The following is a 19,996-nucleotide window of genomic DNA, read 5'->3' on the forward strand; positions in this document are numbered from 1 at the left end:
GTTATCTTTTGAGAGGGTATCAGTTGTGATTTCTTTTTGTTTATTGTGTACCCTAGGCATATTAGAAGCCTTTTCACAAATGCCAGGTGTCGTAGAAGAGTGTCCTTGTTCTCTGCTTGAATGAGACAGTCGTCCAAGTAAGGATATATTTGTATACTTTGTCTGCAAAATGCAATTACTGGTGCCAGGCACTTTGTAAAGACCCTGGGCACAGTAGATAAGCCAAAGGGCAGTGCAAAGAATTGGTAATGCATTAAGCCAGCTTTGAATTTGAGGTATCTTCTGCACGACTGTCTTATTGGGACATGCAGGTATGCCTCTTTTAGGTCTAAAGTCACCAGCCAAGCATTCTTGCCCAGCATGGGCAGAAGCTGCTGCAAAGTGAGCATTTTGAATTTTGGAATGTCCAGGTATGTGTTCAAAATCGATAAATCCAGTATTGGCCGCCAGGCCTTGTCCTTTCTGGGTACCAAGAACAGTCTTGAGTAAAAACCTTGTCCTTTTTCCTGTTCTGGTACTGTCTGAATGGCCCCCATATCCATGAGGGACATAACCTGTTTCTGTGTCTCTGCCCATTGATTTTTTGGCAGATCTGGCCAACCATTTGTCATTGGCAGAGTGTGGAAATGGAAACTGTATCCCTGTGATACGATGTTTATTACCCCCTTGTCCAGGGTTATTAACTGCCAACTTTGAGCAAAAAGTGCTAATTTTTCCCCTATGGGTGCTGCCAAAAGATAAGTGCTTGGTGTAGGCAGAGGGAAGTCATTGGGATTGCTTTCTGTAGGTTTGCGCTTTATCTCCTCCAGATTTGGAGGTGGATGCGCCCCATTGCTTTGACCTGTATGAGTCTTGAGCCTGATACCTGGAACCCTTAGGGTGTCTGGATTTGCCCATTTGAGCTCTGTCTGACACAGGAAAGGACCAATTTTTTGTAGGCCAGTGTCTACTGAATCTTGGTGGCTGCACTTGTAAGAAATCTTTAACAGTTTGCATAGACTTAGCTTTGTCTTCCATTTTCTTTAAAACCTCTTCTGCCTTAATGCCAAACAGAGAATCACGCCGTAAAGGTGCATCTAGCAATTTAGGTTTAACATGATCAGGCAAATTTTGTTCCTTTAACCAGCCATGCCTCCTAATCACAGATCCAGTAACTGCGGCCCTGCAGGAGGCCTCTAAAGAATCAAAACCACATTGCAAAGTATGCTTTCCAACTTGTTCAGCTGCATGCAATAATTCCTGCAATTCTTTATTTTCTGCACATTCTGAAATCAACATAATTTTCTGTTTCAGCAATCCCATAACATGTTGTTGGTACTTAAGCATATGAAATTGACAATTTAAGGCCCTGATTGCCAAGGTTGCAGATGTATAAACCTTTTTTCCCCATCTGTCCAGTGTCCTAGAATCTCTGTCAGAGGGGGTAGGGTTTTTTGCTGTTGAGGCCTTAACTCCCTTTGGATCCTGTGAAATAGTTTCAGGATCAGCAGCAGGGTTTCTGTATAAAAATTTATGTGAGTCGGGGACTCTGTAATATCTGTCAGGCTTACTGGGAGCTGGAGGTAAGGAGTCATGGGTCAAGCTTGACTCCGAAAACACATCATCCACAATGTCTAAAACAGGGGGAATGGCTAAAGGCTTGTGCTGAGGGAGAAGAAGGAAATCCCTGAGCCTCTTTTTTGATTCTGAGAAGTCTTGACTCTCCCAGTGAAAATGCTCCCTCAAAGTATGCAAGGTTTCTCCAAATGAATAATCCTCAGGAGGAGATGCAGATGGAATAGACTCCTCAGCATCAGAATCCTCATAGGGAGGTATAGATAATTCCTGATCAGAAGAGGAATCAGAAGAAATAGAAACCTGATCTGAAGATTCCATAATCAGTGTCTTGCCTAGGCCTCTTATTTGGAGGGGGATGGGTACCCCTGATCAAGGTAATAAGGTCTTCACCCATTTTGATCATCTGTTTTCTAGGCATAGAGGCTCTTTTAGGTCTAAAGTCACCAGCCAAGCATTCTTGCCCAGCATGGGCAGAAGCTGCTCCAAAGTGAGCATTTTGAATTTTGGAATGTCCAGGTATGTGTTCAAAATCGATAAATCCAGTATTGGCCACCAGGCCTTGCCCTTTCTTGGTACCAAGAACAGTCTTGAGTAAAAACCTTGTCCTTTTTCCTGTTCTGGTACTGTCTGAATGGCCCCCATATCCATGAGGGACATAACCTGTTTCTGTGTCTCTGCCCATTGATTTTTTGGCAGATCTGGCCAACCATTTGTCATTGGCAGAGTGTGGAAATGAAATCTGTATCCCTGTGATACGATGTTTATTACCCGCTTGTCCTGGGTTATTAACTGCCAATTTTGAGCAAAAAGTGCTAATTTTTCCCCTATGGGTGCTGCCGAAAGATAAGTGCTTGGTGTAGGCAGAGGGAAGTCATTGGGATTGCTTCCTGAAGGTTTGCGCTTTATCTCCTCCAGATTTGGAGATGGATGCGCCCCATTGCTTTGACCTGTATGAGTCTTGAGCCTGATACCTGGAACCCTTAGGGCATCTGGATTTGCCCGTTTGAGCTCTGTCTGACACAGGAAAGGACCAATTTTTTGTAGGCTAGTGTCTACTGAATCTTGGTGGCTGCACTTGTAAGAAATCTTTAACAGTTTGCATAGACTTAGCTTTGTCTTCCATTTTCTTTAAATTCTCTTCTGCCTTAATGCCAAACAGAGAATCATGCTGTAAAGGTGCATCTAGCAATTTAGGTTTAACATGATCAGGCAAATTTTGTTCCTTTAACCAGCCATGCCTCCTAATCACAGATCCAGTAACTGCGGCCCTGCAGGAGGCCTCTAAAGAATCAAAACCACATTGCAAAGTATGCTTTCCAACTTGTTCAGCTGCATGCAATAATTCCTGCAATTCTTTATTTTCTGCACATTCTGAAATCAACATAATTTTCTGTTTCAGCAATCCCATAACATGTTGTTGGTACTTAAGCATATGAAATTGACAATTTAAGGCCCTGATTGCCAAGGTTGCAGATGTATAAACCTTTTTTCCCCCATCTGTCCAGTGTCCTAGAATCTCTGTCAGAGGGGGTAGGGTTTTTTGCTGTTGAGGCCTTAACTCCCTTTGGATCCTGTGAAATAGTTTCAGGATCAGCAGCAGGGTTTCTGTATAAAAATTTATGTGAGTCGGGGACTCTGTAATATCTGTCAGGCTTACTGGGAGCCGGAGGTAAGGAGTCAGGGGTCAAGCTTGACTCCGAAAACACATCATCCACAATGTCTAAAACAGGGGGAATGGCTAAAGGCTTGTGCTGAGGAAGGAAGGAAATCCCTGAGCCTCTTTTTTGATTCTGAGAAGTCTTGACTCTCCCAGTGAAAATGCTCCCTCAAAGTATGTAAGGTTTCTCCAAATGAATAATCCTCAGGAGGAGATGCAGATGGAATAGACTCCTCAGCATCAGAATCCTCATAGGGAGGTATTGATAATTCCTGATCAGAAGAGGAATCAGAAGAAATAGAAACCTGATCTGAAGATTCCATAATCAGTGTCTTGCCTAGGCCTCTTATTTGGAGGGGGATGGGTACCCCTGATCAAGGTAATAAGGTCTTCACCCATTTTGATCATCTGTTTTCTAGGCATAGAGGCCTGTGCACATGGCTCATGCGTCAGTTTTTTAGGTTTAGAAGTTGCTTTTGTCTTTGGTTTTGCAGCTGTTGTCGGTTTGATGTACAAATGTTGAGGTCTGAATACACCCTCAGAAGCCGGTGCCTGCTCAACGGCTCCGGACCCATCCGAGGGAGATACATCCGTTGGTTCAATACATTGAGTATCTTGCGGCATGCCGGACTCCACATGGGTGTCGGTAGAGGCCTGTGATTTGAAGGTAGCGGGTATCAGGGGCTGCAAAGGCACCTCACTGAGTACCGGCAAACCAGCGACTGGCTTAGAAGAAGCTTCGTCATCGGTTTTGAATCTCGACTGCCTTTCTCTGTCCTTTTCTTTGTGTTTTTTATGTACTCCGGTAGTCGGATTGCTATCCAACGACATTTCTGGGTAGTTAAATCTGTTTCCAAAATAATTTGATGCAAAAATATACGGACGCTTAATAGTGCGTTGGTTAAATCTAGCACAAAACTGGCAGCCAGGCACGTTGTGATCAGGGCCTAGGCACGGAATACAGTATAAATGGAAATCCTTATGAGATATTTGCTTCCCACAAGTAATACAATTATTAACTTTTTCTGACATCTGTAAAAAGCAAGAAAAAAGTTTCCCCAACGGGGTACTTAGCTTTTGTGAAGACTTCGGTTCTGAAACACAAATTCGAATATTTCAGTAGTCGGCCGACCGGCACTTGCAAAATGCTTCTGCTTCGGGCACCGCGTGGCAAGAAAGACTAAAGAAAATGGCATTGGCTGCATGTTTTCTACCCCTGATGACCTGACGTCATGGAAGAGAAGACAGCTACTGACGCAGGATCTAAGACTTTGGAATTCAGGCCGACTGAGAGCAACCTGCCAGCAGATTACCCTAATGTAATAACTGCAACAGTGAAACACAAAGAACATTCCCCTTTTATAATTATTTAACTGAAAACAATTGCTTACTGTATCTGTAATGATCAAAACATCTAAAATGTTGATCTTTGTAAAACTGTAAACCATTGTCAACTAATTATTAACTAACTAAACTATTAAATTAATTTACAGTACCATTCAATAAAACAAGAATATCATCCAGAAATCTATTGCACAAATACAAATTTTCTTTGAACTTTAACGTAAAAACAAACTTGCTTTTCCAGATTGTCATTGCAATGCTGACATAAGGGGCACATGCTGCACCCATTGCCATGCCAGTAACCTGATAGAAATAATCCCCTTCAAAATCAAAAAATGTAATCCAAAACAATCCATGGCAGGGCTAGCGAAGCAGCAGTGTAAACTTTGGCACTAGTTGATCGTTACTGTTGAAGTAACGCCCTGAATTCATGTATAAAAATGGGAAAAGGGGTTGTGGATACATGGATAAATTAAAAACAATATTCATAAAATTGTGGAAATTACTAATGTCCCTGTTAGAAAGTCAGTAGACTCACTAAGGTATTCAAGCAAGCATTCTAAACCCACTTTGTGAGGACTGACTGTAAAAAAGTTAACATTATCTACAGTAATCATCAAAAGTTACTCATCAAAAGTTACATCAGTCATGTTTTTCAAAAAATGCAGAACTGCTTAAAATGGCTTCTCTAAACTATAATTTTGAACTACAGTCATTTTTGGTAAGACAAATGTATGACTTTTTTCAGTGTTTTCACTGGATGAATTATTGACTTGTGCACTTTGCCTGTCTATGTTGGGACAGAGCAATTAAACTGTCTTAAATGCTTTGCGCGCACATGCACACACACACACACACACACACACACACACACACACACACACACACACACACACACACCCTTACTTAGACACATATAAACACACACACACACATGCGTGTGCACACACAAACACACACGCACACACACACACACACACACACACACACACACACACACACACACACACACACACAGATGGATGGTTATAATGTTTATACATAAAAATGGAAAAATAAAATCAAATATAGAAAATTATGTTCATGTCACTGATCATAACCAACTTATTATGTGTTTGGGACATGGAACCCAAGAAATTCACCTCAAAAACAGAGTGAAACAAAACTTTAGAGATGAATGTTGGCATCTATTGGGCAAGCACATAATGAGTTATGATCAAAAAGACCCAATCATAATTACTTGTAGTGCATGGAGCTTTGTCTGCTCCATGTTCTAACAATGGCGGGAAAAAAGAAGTACAGAAGTACAAGCTGTTTTACTGGCACTGAAAACCATACAACACTTATTGCTGTTGCACAAATAGTATGCAGGTTTGAAGTGTCCTCTGAGGAACTATTTGCTTTAAAAACTATTAAGACACTTCACTCTGCCACACGTTTTTAAAGCTGTATTTCTTCTGCTGTTGTGCTGTAGTGGCTGGTACTGGTGTAGTTCTGCACAGTTATGAGGTTACAACTTTACAGCATTTACATCTGCTTAACAGGCCTGTCATTTTTTCCCTGATTTCATAGCATAATCACGACATTCCACGCACCGCAGTCATGTAATGAAAAAAAGGTTCCCTAACAATGATTGTATTACATGTATTATTAATGGACAGACTTTGTCTGTCTGTTTACTCAGAGTCACAAGTTTGAAATAGACTTTTAAACTAAAACTGAATCAAATATTACATAGAACAACAACTCAGTGCATGGAGGACTTTGATTATATTCCAAAATCAGGATAAAGATAAACTTGTTAAGCACATCACTAGCAAAAAACACAATGTTAACAGCACTCAGAGGTGCTTAACAAAAATTAATTATACACATCTAAGCACTGTTATAATCAGGTCTCATGCCAGGCACTAACAATAGTCGTGCTGGCCATCAAAAAGCAGTGGCAGAAGGTAAAACAACTTTTAAAAGTGGTTAGAACTTCACTGTTCCACAGAGGGGTGCTTCATTTCTGCCTGCTGTTTGCTTGATGGCTTATTACTTTACAGCATTTCAAAAGCTTTGAGAAATGATAAAATACTTCTTATTCCTATACTTTTTTTATAACTTGTACTATGATGAGTGGATAAAGCTCCATTCATTACAAAGATTTATTAGGTCTCACCAGTCATAAACCTTATTATCTGTTCTCAACATAGACACAAGGGTTCAACTCTCAAGCTTAATTCTGGAGGTAAATTTCTTGGCATTAATGTTTTGAACACACAGTAAGCTTTTACTTTTTTGCTATTCTGCAGAAACTTCTGTCAAACAAAATGAAAGAAGGAGCTGTATAATTATTGCTGTATTAATTCTAAATTACTTTAGTAAAAAATGGAATGTTTAAAATAGCATAATTCAAAAGAAAAAGCAAAACTTCTTCCTACCATTGAAATATTGTCACTACAGCCATCTAAGTATTATAAAATGTTTTTGCATTCATAATTATTATAAATACATTTGAGACATTCATTAAAGTTTGTTTTCTTCTTCATTTTTATGGCAGTGCCTTATCAGCAAAAAAAAAAAAGAGAAATAACTCAACAAGTAATTGGTTATAAATCTAGTTCTTTCTGTGATATCTTATTCAGCTTCTGGGGAGAAAGGAAAGGAATTGTTATATGAAAACATGTCTTAGTGAAATATGCAAAGCTGCAGTAGTGGTTAGTTAGCAGTAATTTATCATTTAAAAGGCATGTTGTTTGACCCCATGTTCATGGATGCTTGATATTCTGACCTACTTAAATGCTTCTTATATGAGTGTTGCATAAAAACACAGACTAGGATTTATTAACATAACCGTCCTTTCCATATTCCTTAGTTAATTTTCCATGTAAGCTGCAGAGGTTTGGATATTACAGTCTTGGTGTTCTGGAATTCAAGTTTCCTGGTAAATAACCCTTAAGCCTAAGCCATGGATGGAAGTAGTACTGCATTGTTACTAAAATCAAAAAAAAGAAGTCCCACAGACAGTTAAAGGATTCCAGCAATTCATGAAGCCTCAGAATATTAGTACTGAGTTAGTGCTCAACAATTGTTTATATATTTCTTATGAAATTTGCCAGCCACAGTTATTAATATTGACAGCATTTACAGCCTACAGAAGGATGACAGAGTATTACTGCATGACAGTCATTCATATTAGTACGGCGTCTGACAATATCAGTATATTACTATAAACTGTGGTATCCTGGGTCAGTCTGTGCTGTTCTGTTTATTCAGTGTCCAGACCAGTGTGAGAATACAATGGACAAATAATTAGTGATAATATCAAAGAGTTTTCAGCTTAGCATAAATAAGAGTTCTATTAATAACAGATGGCAATTTTTATGTACATGTTAGACTGTAGACAGCCAGGTTTCTGACTGTGACCAAATAACCTTAAAGTACTTGTAAGTAAACAAACTGGTATATGCATACTGCTGCATAAATGCTAGCTTAGCACCTTTAACTGTATTGCCAGCTTCTGCGTTGCAGTCTAACTTTGATCTAAGAGCATCTGAACAGTTAGCTACATCAAATAAGTCTGCCAATATCAACAAAGTCTGCCAATCTCTGTGCACCAAGATACTAACCATAACTGAAGATACTTCATGTGAATGTACCATTAAGGTTGCTTCTGCTTCTAATCATGCATGCGTGTCTTTCATCCTGACAGGTGAACATTTGTAGCTTGCAGTGTGACAAATCACCCGTTGTAAATTTTCCATGGTACAAACTTTCCCATGAGAAATTTTCCTGTGATACTTTGCTTGTGCAGTTACACCAATTCTCCAGGCACCTATAATGGACTAATTTATAAACTGAAGTATTTTTTACTTCTGTAGCTACACTACAATATTGCCCTTGGAGGTATTACTCAGACTTATACATGAGGTCATTGTAAAAAGTGATTTTCCTTACATCTTTGATTTGTCAACCTGCATTAATGGGCATGCAGAGGGCAGGGCGAACGCCGGCAAAAGCCTACCTTTGTCTGAAATAACCTTTGTGAATAACCAGAATGATGGAAATGCATAAAATAATATTTCTGTTCTAGATGGAATAATTCAAACCAGAATTAATCTGTTCTGAAGACATCAGCAAAGACTGATAAACATAAGCATTAGTCGTGTGAGTTTCATGACAGAACAGTGGGAATAGTCATCCTTAGATGATACCAGAAAGAACAAAAAGGACATAAATAGGATTGCTGTTGTGTGAGATCAACCAAACATTTCTACATTTTGACTCAAACAATTATCTCATTTACTGGGTAAAAATAAAGAGAAAGAGGCAGTTAAAAATGTTACTTCCCTAAGCCTTCCAAAAACACAGAATAGAACATGTCCCATGTGAAAGAGACTATTACAAAGGCTTTATTGGCCTAATTTTTTCTCCCTTAGAAGTGTTTTATACTGCTTATTCTGAATGTTAGAAAACTGTTTTGTTTAAAGTCTTCCTCTGGCTCTTGGCAACAACACCAGTAATTAATTTTCCCTTTAACAGATTGCCATAGTAGTTTTAATATTTACATCACATTATCCTAAGTCTATATAATTGCATAGAGCCTCTGGTAAACCTATAACAAGAGAGCTGATGATTATGACTGGCAGAATGGGGATTCCCAAGGAAATTCTTGCATGCTGAGCAACTCTTTTGATGCCAAAGGGCATGAGGGAGCTTTGCCTGCTTTTAAAATTAAAATGCTTAAAACTTTGGTGCATTACTCCAAGATGGATGATTTGTTGGAGAACTATAATAAACCTTGAAGAATATGCTGAAGACAGTGGCTAGTAACAGAAAAAACTAGGACACCATATTACTCTAACTGGAATTTGCCATCATTGAAGTGCTCCACTTATGTACTGGTTTCTCCCCATTTGAGTTACTGTGTGTAATGCACACTAGGGTGATACTGAATTTAGAAAAAAAACTTGGAATGAGAGGATAACTCTTATCAATGTATATTAGGACACATTACCAGAACAGGACTGGAGATGCCTATACTGAGGATTGGAAGTTTCAGTTACCCAGGGTTCAAGCAGTTTTGGTTTCAATGTGGTCAGCAGGTTTGATGGCTAACCTTTCCAAATGTGCAACTGTTAAGGAAGAAGCTTCGTATCTAGAAAATTCCATTAGGTGTGGTCTGGTGAATCATCAGTTAGGGCAACTAGAGGCTATAAGAAATTGTCCAAGCCCTCTTACAAAGAAGTCAGGGATTTTTTAGGGTTAGCAATTTACTACAAAAGATTCATATCTCACTTTGTCACTTTGTCCCAAGAGAGGTAACTGGTCTGATGAAGCTGAGAGGACATTTATAACTTTGAAAACTGCTTTGCATGTGCAAGCTATGTTAATCACCCCTAAATCCAATAAGGACTTTGTTGTGCAGATTGATGTTTATGATGTTACGATAGGTGCTGAGTTGTCACAACTAGTGCAGGGTTAGGAAACACTCATTTACTACTGAAGAAAATAAGTCAGTCCATAAGAAAGAATGCATGCTGCTGTGGAAAAGCCATGTTTAAATATTAAACAGATGGCAAAATGTCTGTTACTAATTATTTGGCAGACAGTTCAAACTGATTCTGGATCATGCTTCACTAAAGTAGCTGTATTAGAATAAATAAAAGAAGCCTAGAGTCATCTGATGGTTCTTGATCTTATAACACAATAATTTATCCATTGAACATAGGCCTGGAATGAAGAAAGGCAACATAGATGGCTTGTCTTGCCTCCATGACTTTCCAGGTCTCTCAACCCTCTGGATTAGAGCTCTGTGGAGAGAAGTGAGACATAGAAGGCTGCTATATGAAGGCAGGTATATAAACTATTGGAAAATGTATGGCCTACATTGCTTTAGAAAGAGTGTGCTTCATTTAAATTTGTGGGAATATAACTTGAGCCAGTTTCTGCTGAGCTGATTTGAACTAGCATGTGGCAAGAGAATTCTGGAAACTGGGATAGGATGTAAATATTCTGGATGGACAACTAGCTGTCCCTGCTGACTAACCTGAAAGTAGAAGCAGAGCTATTGTGGAAATTGTTGTGTTGTTATATAAAAACTGTTTGTTTACAAGTCCTTTGGGGATGTTAAATGACGTCTAACTTTAGGGAGACTGCTGCAGCTGCTTTAAGAGGAACACTGCTTTCATTTAATTATTTGTGTACTCCACCTGCAAGCTTAAGGAAGATGATGGATGTTTCTGTAATTAGACCAAAACCATCTTAATGGCAAGAATTTAATAAAGGTATTAAAAAAGAATACCATCTTAATGGCAGGTCATATGTAAAAGGTGTGAAAATGTATTCTTGTATGCGGTGATGATATTTTTATTTATCTACATTCCTGGTACATCATCGGAAGTTTATGTACATCTTTAGTGCATTGTTACCAACTTATCTACATTCTTGTTGCAGAATCAGTACTATTAAAGTTCACTAAACTCACCATAGTTACATTATTTCACATAAAATGAAGATCACAGACTGCATACACAAGACATAGATAAACAAAATACAGACTCAAAACACTCTAGCCAACATAACACAAACTCCCTAACCCAAATCTCTATTTACTTAAAAAGGCAAATTAAATATGGACTGCATCCCCTATTTACTTGAATGTGAAAGAAAAAATGTAAATTCACACTCTCTATACAAAAAGGAAAAACATGTTTACCATCGTCACCCTACTGCTGAGCTTTTTCTTCACACTTTGTTCACTTCTTGCTCTGTCCCACCCAGAATCTACACAATTCATTGTTTAGGCATATCAAGTGTGGGACAAGCAAGAGGTCAACAAACTGAATAGCCAGATCTACAGGACTTCCTTTCTAGGTTGCTGCTCTCACTTTTTCTTAGGGAAGCTTTGCAGGTATTTATTTATTTATTTTGTAGTAAAGAAACACTCCTCTTTGCTATATTATAAATAAATAAATAAATAAATATCTGAAAAGTGCCCTGAACAGCAGTGCCCTAGGCTGCTGCCTCACTGGCCTATGCCGAATACTGGCCCCATCAGGGGGAGAAAAGTCCTGGACAACCACATACAGTAGCTTACTGTATTGTATTGCTATTATAACTAACTCTGAAGTCACCAAGCTATGTGATAATACATATATATATATATATATATATATATATATATATATATATATATATATAGATATAGATTTTTAATTTTGGCCCACTTAGTCTTTTTACCTTGACTGTATGGGCATCTTTTTATCTCTTATTGTTTGCCAGTGGCCATCCTTCCTGCAGTCAGGTGGCCCATTTATTCCCCTTTAGGTTGAGAGACAATCATGGGAAACCATAATCCTGATAGCCATCAGGGTTTTTCAGATTTCATACCTTAAGCCCTCCCCCCTTAGTGAATAATTGTATGCTCTGATGTAGAAGGTCCCTGCAATGCCTTTATTTATGAAGTGAATATTTCTGCACATAACCCATGAAGACAATACCATGGCACTACTTCTCTCCATAGGTGACAGAAATGTAGCAAGACAGACTGGTGGCAGAACCAATCATTTACATCTTCCCCTGTCTGGATGCTCTACAATCCAAGACACTGATCAAGCTCTGGTTTTCTGAATCATTGCTATTGCTTTATCCCTTTGTGTCGCAGAATGGGGGAACTGTATGGGCTTTGATTAAATCATCACTGACCATGTGGATATATTCTGTCCTATTTATTACCCTTTGAGTTTCCTAGAAATACATTATCACCCAGTTTTAATTCCCTTTCATTTACCAGGGCCTCACAATTCTCTATAGAATCATTGATGAAAAATTTTGTCTCTTAACTTTGTGACACCATTACTTATTACTACTTTATGCAAACAAGACCAAACTATAATTATAGGGAATCATTTCTATACATTTGAAATCAACATTTCCTATATAAACTGGCAGGTGACAAGGATAAAGCAAAATGTTCTTCATATAGATCATTACATCAGTAGCCTTAGCAATTTGGGTCATATCCTGCCAAGGATATTAGAGCTGGCCAGCTTCCAAAGCTTCAGGGCACTTTCCATGCACCCAAACAGTCAAGCAACTCAGGCTGAGCTGACTAAAAGACAAGTTTGGGTGCAAAGCCCATCACTGCTTTACTGCTGCTGAAGAGTATGCTCCTCTAAGGCTTGCAAGGCTCGATAGTGGGCTTGTGCTTTCCTTAACTGGGCAGATAAGTTCCCTTTAGGGAAAAGACTTCCATTTTCTTATTTTTATTGATGTTTTATTACTTTCCTCTTCAGGAAAGTTATTTTAAAGTGAGGAGTGCTGTGTTTTAGCAGACTGTCTCAAGACATATTTGTTGATATTCCTAGCCTTCTCCTTTCAGGGCTCAGCCTCCATCTATCTGCTGGCAGGAAAACTTCGAAGGCCTTTGCACCCAGACTTGTCTTTTAGTCATCTCAGCTCAAGCTGCTTGACAGTTTGGGTTCATGGAAGGTGCCCTGAAGATTTGGAACATGTCTGGCTGTTATATCCTTGGCAGGATATAACCCATATAGTTAAGGCTACTGCAGCAGTGATCATTCAAACATTTATGGTTATGGTGAGTTCAGCTTAAACAACTGAACTTTTCACTTTCTATCAAGAAAGAAAATACTCATTGTATAACACATTCTGTCAAGAAGGAAAACACTCGTATAATTCCACACTACGTAATTTTCAAGCAATGGAAATAAAGTGATATGTAACATTAGAATTAGGTTCCATTATGTGCATACTTATCTGTAGTTCCACATCTTAAACTACAGATAGAGTATCTTACATACAAAGAAATGTTTTTCACTCATGCACCAATAGTGAAAGCAACTAATGTTTCTTTATTGAATGTAACCAAGCATAATAATTTATTTTCTGGTAATAAGAATAAACAGTTCTGTAGAAAGATGAATGCAGATAAAACAATATAGTATAATAATATGCAATGCAGTAACAATACAAGACAAGTTATCGTGAGGGCCATAAGATGCCTAGCCATAAACACCTTTATGTAGACACATTTAATCATTTGTCCCTCCCTTTTCAAGCATTTAATAATGCTCGATTCCCAAATTGATCTGGGTTGTACATGACAATCCACATAACAACAAAACACAGCACAATTCTCAGAATACACATACAAAAGGACCACCAGGCTGTTCAACCAACTTAATTTATTCCACGTGCATACCTGGTACCTCAGCCATTCACCTTCACAGGTTTGTGTATTCTGAGTACTGTATGTGACAATCCCAATGTAAATATATGTCTAATCATTTAATTATTACAACTAGCCTTAAAAGTTTTCAAAGTAGTACTTTGTTTGACCTGTACTAGTACCTTATTCCATAGGCTGGAAATATAAATAAATTGCAAAGGAATAGGAAGTCAGACAGTATTAGGTCTTTTATGACTCAAAAAAGAAAGACACAAGTCACCTCACTGCAGCCTGTAGGCTACTGAGAAGAGTTGTACTAATCTAAATGATGAGCTGAAGGAATTAAGGCCTTTAATTTTCTTAGTAAGGTATCTTTGGGGCCTTTTCTGTTGAGCAATATAAGGAACTCTGTTCATTGATGGGTCTTATAATGGAAGATTATACAGGCAGGATGATTTCTGTGGATCTTAAAGATACTCCTTTGAAACTGACTGTGCCAGCTAGAAGGATTTCATAGCTATGTTGGAAACATGATAATCAAATGAGATAGAATATTGCACACCAGTCTCTCTCACAGAGTGCACAAAAATTAAAACTGGCTCTTGTGGGTGTGTCACTGTGGCACCATGCTGATGTTTTAGTTAACTCCAGATCTTGAGGTTTAAGTCTGACCTACAATAGCCTGAATGTATGAAGTTTTGTATGTTGTCCATTTGACTGTGTGGATTGCTTCTGGATACTCTGGCTTTCTCCCTACCACCAAAAACTTTTTGATTGGCTAATAACATTACACTGTCAATATATATATATGCCCTATTTTTGAAACTGGGACAGTAACTTTTATTTACTCTTGCCATTGTAGCTAAGAATGGTACAAAAAGTTTGAGAGGGGCCATTTCACTTGCTTGGTTAAAATTTTTAAAAAATCACCTGTGCTTATTGAAGAATGAGTATCATGAGTTTCTGGTACTGAGCAAATATATCAGGAATATATACAGCTCATCAAATAAAGAATTAAATTAATACTGCACTCAGAGGTATACATTTGCTATTATAGTCTAGTTTTAAATATATATTCTTATATATTTTCCAAGTGTATGAAGGGTAAGTGCAATTATCAGAGTTATGTCTCCAATAATCAATGGACTTCATTTGTGAGTTACAGCAGGTCAGTAAATTCATGGAGTATCTTTTGAAATGGGGTTGGATAATTTACTCACTGCTCTGTAAAAATAAGTGTCACTGTTTAGAATTTGTACCATGCTTCTGTAATGGTTTTCAAGAGCAATACCTTAATGTGTTGGAGTTTTTGCTTTTCTTCCTCTACTTGAAGTCGTTTCTGAGCTATTTCCTCTTGAAGTTTTCTCTTATCCTGCAAAAAGAAAAAAACACATATTTTAATGAACTGTATAGAAATTCAGATGTTTCCAATTTGGTGCACATGATATGCAACATGTTGTAATGTATGGGCCACCTATGTTACAACTAGAAATACATCACTGTAGCCTAATGGGTGTTGTCTACATCTTGACAGAAATAATTCTTCCTTTTATCATGCAAGTATAATATCTCAACATGGAGTAAAGCATAACTATTCAGAACTAAACCATAAACTGACAAGTGTTGAGAAGCACATCTGATAGAAATGTATCGCCCATATCATTGTTGAATATTGATATGAAAATCATGACATCTATTCTAGCTAGTAGATTAAATATGAGTTAATGGAATTGGTAATCAACTGATAGACTTAAAGAAATATCCATTTATTAAGGAAATTAACTGTAAGGGATTTATTATACTCCTAGTAGTAGCGGGTACATGATATCTTAAAGAGATGAATCTTCCTTCTTTTATTAATTATAATGAGTGCAGTTAAAGATTTTTGGCTTTAAATTTTTACCATTTTTCTGAAAAAAAAAGAGAACTAGTTTATTCAGGTCTCTAAGCTGCAACAAAGATAGAAAAAATATATATCAGCGTATATAAAAATGGCAAAAGATAGAAAATATAATAATCATATTCTGTCCAAATAATAGTGCATTTATAAATTATGGAATTCTTGAATTTCTGATTTTACATATTCCAATAGAATTTGGACAAAAAAAGATTGTAATTATGAATATTAGTTTACTAATGAAATTATATATATAATTAGAAATAATAAGAAAAGTATAAACATAGAAATGTAATCTTTTTATTAAATCATAATTTACATTTTTTACTTACATAAAATGCTCTATAGATATTGTTTTGTTATTGTTGTTAGGTAATTAAAATATTATAATTACATCCCAATTTAACTTTATTTTAGGAGTAATTTTAGTTACCTTACTATAACAATTTGTTATATGAGTAATTTTAATTACTGTACAATGACATGAGACATTATAATGCTATAATGTAACCATGTACTTAAATATTACCCCGATAGTTGGAATTATTTGTGCTTCTTATATCACAAAGTTTCAAGGGTGGCCACGGTGGTGCAGCGGTTAGAGTTGCTGCCTCAAAGCAAGAGGTTCTCCAGTTCAATCCTCGGCTGGGGTGCCTTCTGTGTGGAGTCTGCATGTCTTCCCTGTGGGTGGGTTTCCTCCATGTGCTCCTGTTTCCTCCCACATCCCAAAGACATACTGTAGGTGGATTGGACACACTAAATTGGCCCTAGGTGTGAGTGCATATGTGTGCCTTCTGTGGAAGGTTGGGCACCGGGCTGGCAACTCAACACTGTAAAACTCCACTGCCAATCATGAGTGGACGGTGATCCGCTGTGGCAACCCCTAACCGGGAAAAAGCCGAAAGAAAAAGAAGATATGAAGTTTCAGATGAGAATGTTATTTCTGATTATACATTATTGTTGCCTAGAAAAGCTTATGGTATGAATTGCTTTACTTTCAATAACCGCCTTTGTTTTTTTTCTGAATCTTTTGAGAGACTTTCTCTTCCTAAGTCTAGATATTTTCACTAAAAATAACATTTCTGCACATCTTAGTAGCAATTATATATTTTATATAAAAGACAATTCTTAAAGATATTTAACATAAATGTTTGCCTTACAATCAACAGTAGAAGCCCAGAAGTTGGTGGAAGCCTAGACTGAGTGCCTTGTCCACTAAAAAGGAATCTACAAGTATCTTCTAAATATTGTATGGTAATAAATAATACCCCATGTATCTTACAGCTTGCCCTGGGGTAACTGAACCATAGGATGATTGGAGGTGTCCATCCTCCCTCTTTAAAGAGCTGTGGAAATATACTTTGCTTGCACACATAAAAATAAAAAAAGGTTTCCACCAGAGGTTCACCCTACAACCTACAGTAATGCAGAGAAAGTTGATGCCACTCAGCTTGACAACAACCCTGTCAATCATGATGACACCAGCATTTCTACTGGCTGAGGCTGAGATGTCTTATGACACACTGCTGTTGCACTTGCTGTCAATCACAAAGACCAACCCACCTTACGATGTGTAATTTTTGTTATGCTTCTTGCCACATGTTGGCACATTTATCATTACTATTAACAATCCATCATGCACTGCTGTTGTATATCCATTTCATTTCAAACTTATTTAGGAACTGTGAAGTCACTGAGTTGGACTAAAGCTTAAGAAGATGAGTACGTATTGACAGAGCTCAGGGGAGGAGGAAAAACAAAGATGAGCATGCAGTCAAGTTGGCAGACAAGACATCTTGGAGAAGACTTACAAAACTCCAAAGGAAACCAAACGTGCCATATTTCATTGGCTATAGTGTAAAGACTCTTGCTGTGTTCTTTTCTAAATTCTTTGGGTAGGTACACTATTCAGAACACTATTTTAAGTCATCACTTTGGCCTCAGGCACCATAAATATTTATTTTTTATTTAATGTTTGACTGAAACAGTTGACTGATCTGAGTAGCCCTATTTATGCCACACCAAAATCAAAGTCAAAATACATTAAAATTCAATATAGAAGTGCAACAGTTACAAAGTTAGAGTATAACTGAATCAGTATGGCTAGAAGGTAAGCTTATACATAATACAACAAAGCATAGTAAGATTAAAAGCGTACCAGCTGGAAAATATGCAAAATTTACTGTTACATCTGATAGTGAATGTACAATGTTCATGGCTCACCTTTCCTCTGGTATTTGGAAGTTAATTATTAAATCAGTAACACAAGTTTCTGAAGCTGCAACTATTACACTTTGTAGCTTGCCTTATTTTCCAATCATTGGTTGGTTTAGTAGCTCTTGGCTGTAGGTCATTCTTAAAAGTGAAACTTTTCATCGAATATTTTCTTATTTGCCCATGTTAGTTTCCTGTTACCTTGCTTTCTTTTTGCAGCACTGGATATACTGTTTTAAGTTTATTATAATATACAGAGGGCCATAAAATGGGGAGGCAAATGTACTTACTATGTTTGTCACGTTTACTGTTATATTAGTAGTATAAAAACATTGTACCATTTTTTAAACATAGCCACAGCTCTCATACAGCATACATTTTAGTGCTAATCACTGTAAATATTGTGGTGCTTGAAAGCAAAAGCATTGAGATTTTGGTCTGTGAAGAAAAAGATTTTACAACTGATGTAGTTGCAGAAAGGCAGCAATCCATTTTATTTGATTGCATCAGGCCATCTTCAGGTAGTGTGTTTGACCTGGAAAGAGGTTGAGTAAGGAAACTGCCTGAATATTCATTTAGAAGAACTTTCTCAAGAATTCAGAAACAGACCCACAGCTTGTGGTAAGAGATACAGTAAAAAGAGACTTGTCTCCATGATGTAGTATTTTGTGACTTGTAGATACATTAGCTGCAATGAGAAAGGCCTCATTATCAGCTAATTTGAGTGTTTCTGAATCACTGTTAACTACCTTGACTGTTAATCAGCACTTTCCTGATGTAGTTAACACTAGCAGCCTGTACATCACGCTGGCAAAGGAAGGAACCCTCCTCATTCACTGTCCCACACACATATATTCAAACACATTTTGTCTAGTGTTCCTTCTTGCTTTGTACTGAAGCCTTCCCACTTCTGACTCTTACAAATCAAATACTGTTGCAAGCATTGGATCATTCTATACATTAGAGTTATATAATTCTTATTATGTAAGAACCCCAGCTACACTAATGACTTAGTTGATAAAGCAAGTTAATGCTTCTGCTTTCTCTATAAAGGATGCAAGGTTTGAACCTCCCTCCTTCACTTTACATTTTTTTAAACACACATCAGTTGTTTTTTTCACATATCCCTGATGTCTAGTGGTGGTGCAAAGGACTGATGTCATCTCTCTGATTTGGGAGCGTACACTGTTTGATTCTTTGTTAGTGCCTTTATAGCACACAGTGAAGAGTGTCCCTGGTGTCCCCCGTGTCTTTTGTGCTGCAAAACATTTTTTTTCTTCAGTACCTTTAATGCACTCTACATAGTACCCCTGGTAGCTAGTGTTCCCATACCCAAGCATAAGTGCCATTAAGGTGACCACAGTACACAGTTCTCCATACTGACTGGTGTTCCTTCCTATTCTTGTTACATTTAAGTACCATTAAGACGACCACAGTACACAGTTCTCCATACTGACTGGTGTTCCTTCCTATTCTTGTTACATTTAAGTACCATTAAGATGACCATAGTACACAGTTCTCCATACTGATTGGTGTTCCTTCCTATCTTTGTTATATTTAAGTGCCATTAAGGGATGAGATGAAGGAGTTATTCCTGGCGTCTAGTGGTCCCTCTAATTCACGTGGTCTTTGTTTTCTTTTTTTATTTTATTAAATTACTTTTAGGCCTGCTGTGTAGAGTATCCCTGATGACTAGTGGTTTCTCCTAATCCACATGGTCTTTCTTTTCTTATTTTTATTTCATTAAGTACCTTTAAGGTCTGCTGTATAAAGTATCCCTTGCATCTAGTGGTTCCCCTACCACAAAGTGCTGTTAAAGCATGATAATCTAAATTTATCCATGGTAGTTAGTGTTCCCCAACCCAATTCTGCAGGATTTGCTCATTAGTCTTTGGAAGTGTTGAGGTATGTTAGTCTTCCCAACCCACCACACACACACACACACACACACACACACACACACACACACACACACACACACACACACACACACACACACACACACACACACACACACCTACCCTATCCCCTAACTAACCCCCTCTCCCACTATGACCTCGCAGGCAGACACACACTCACACATGCATTCACATATACAGCCCAACACATATACACATGCAGACACACACACACACACACACACACACACACA

General features: G+C 37.7%; 1 protein-coding gene across 3 annotated transcripts in view; it reads right to left on the reverse strand.

Annotated features, from left to right (window-relative positions):
* The window catches only part of PALMD (palmdelphin), a 648,769-nt gene that overhangs the window by 192,815 nt on the left and 435,958 nt on the right, over window positions 1-19,996 (reverse strand). For all 3 annotated transcript variants that reach the window (XM_044085619.1, XM_044085620.1, XM_044085618.1), the window contains one exon: window positions 15,025-15,105. In XM_044085619.1, coding sequence (XP_043941554.1) covers window positions 15,025-15,105 — 81 coding nt within the window. The remainder of the gene's footprint in view (window positions 1-15,024; window positions 15,106-19,996) is intronic.

This window comes from Protopterus annectens, chromosome 10.part0 (assembly GCF_019279795.1).
Source record: "Protopterus annectens isolate FY-2018-M chromosome 10.part0, PAN1.0, whole genome shotgun sequence".
Lineage (NCBI taxonomy): Eukaryota > Metazoa > Chordata > Ceratodontiformes > Protopteridae > Protopterus > Protopterus annectens.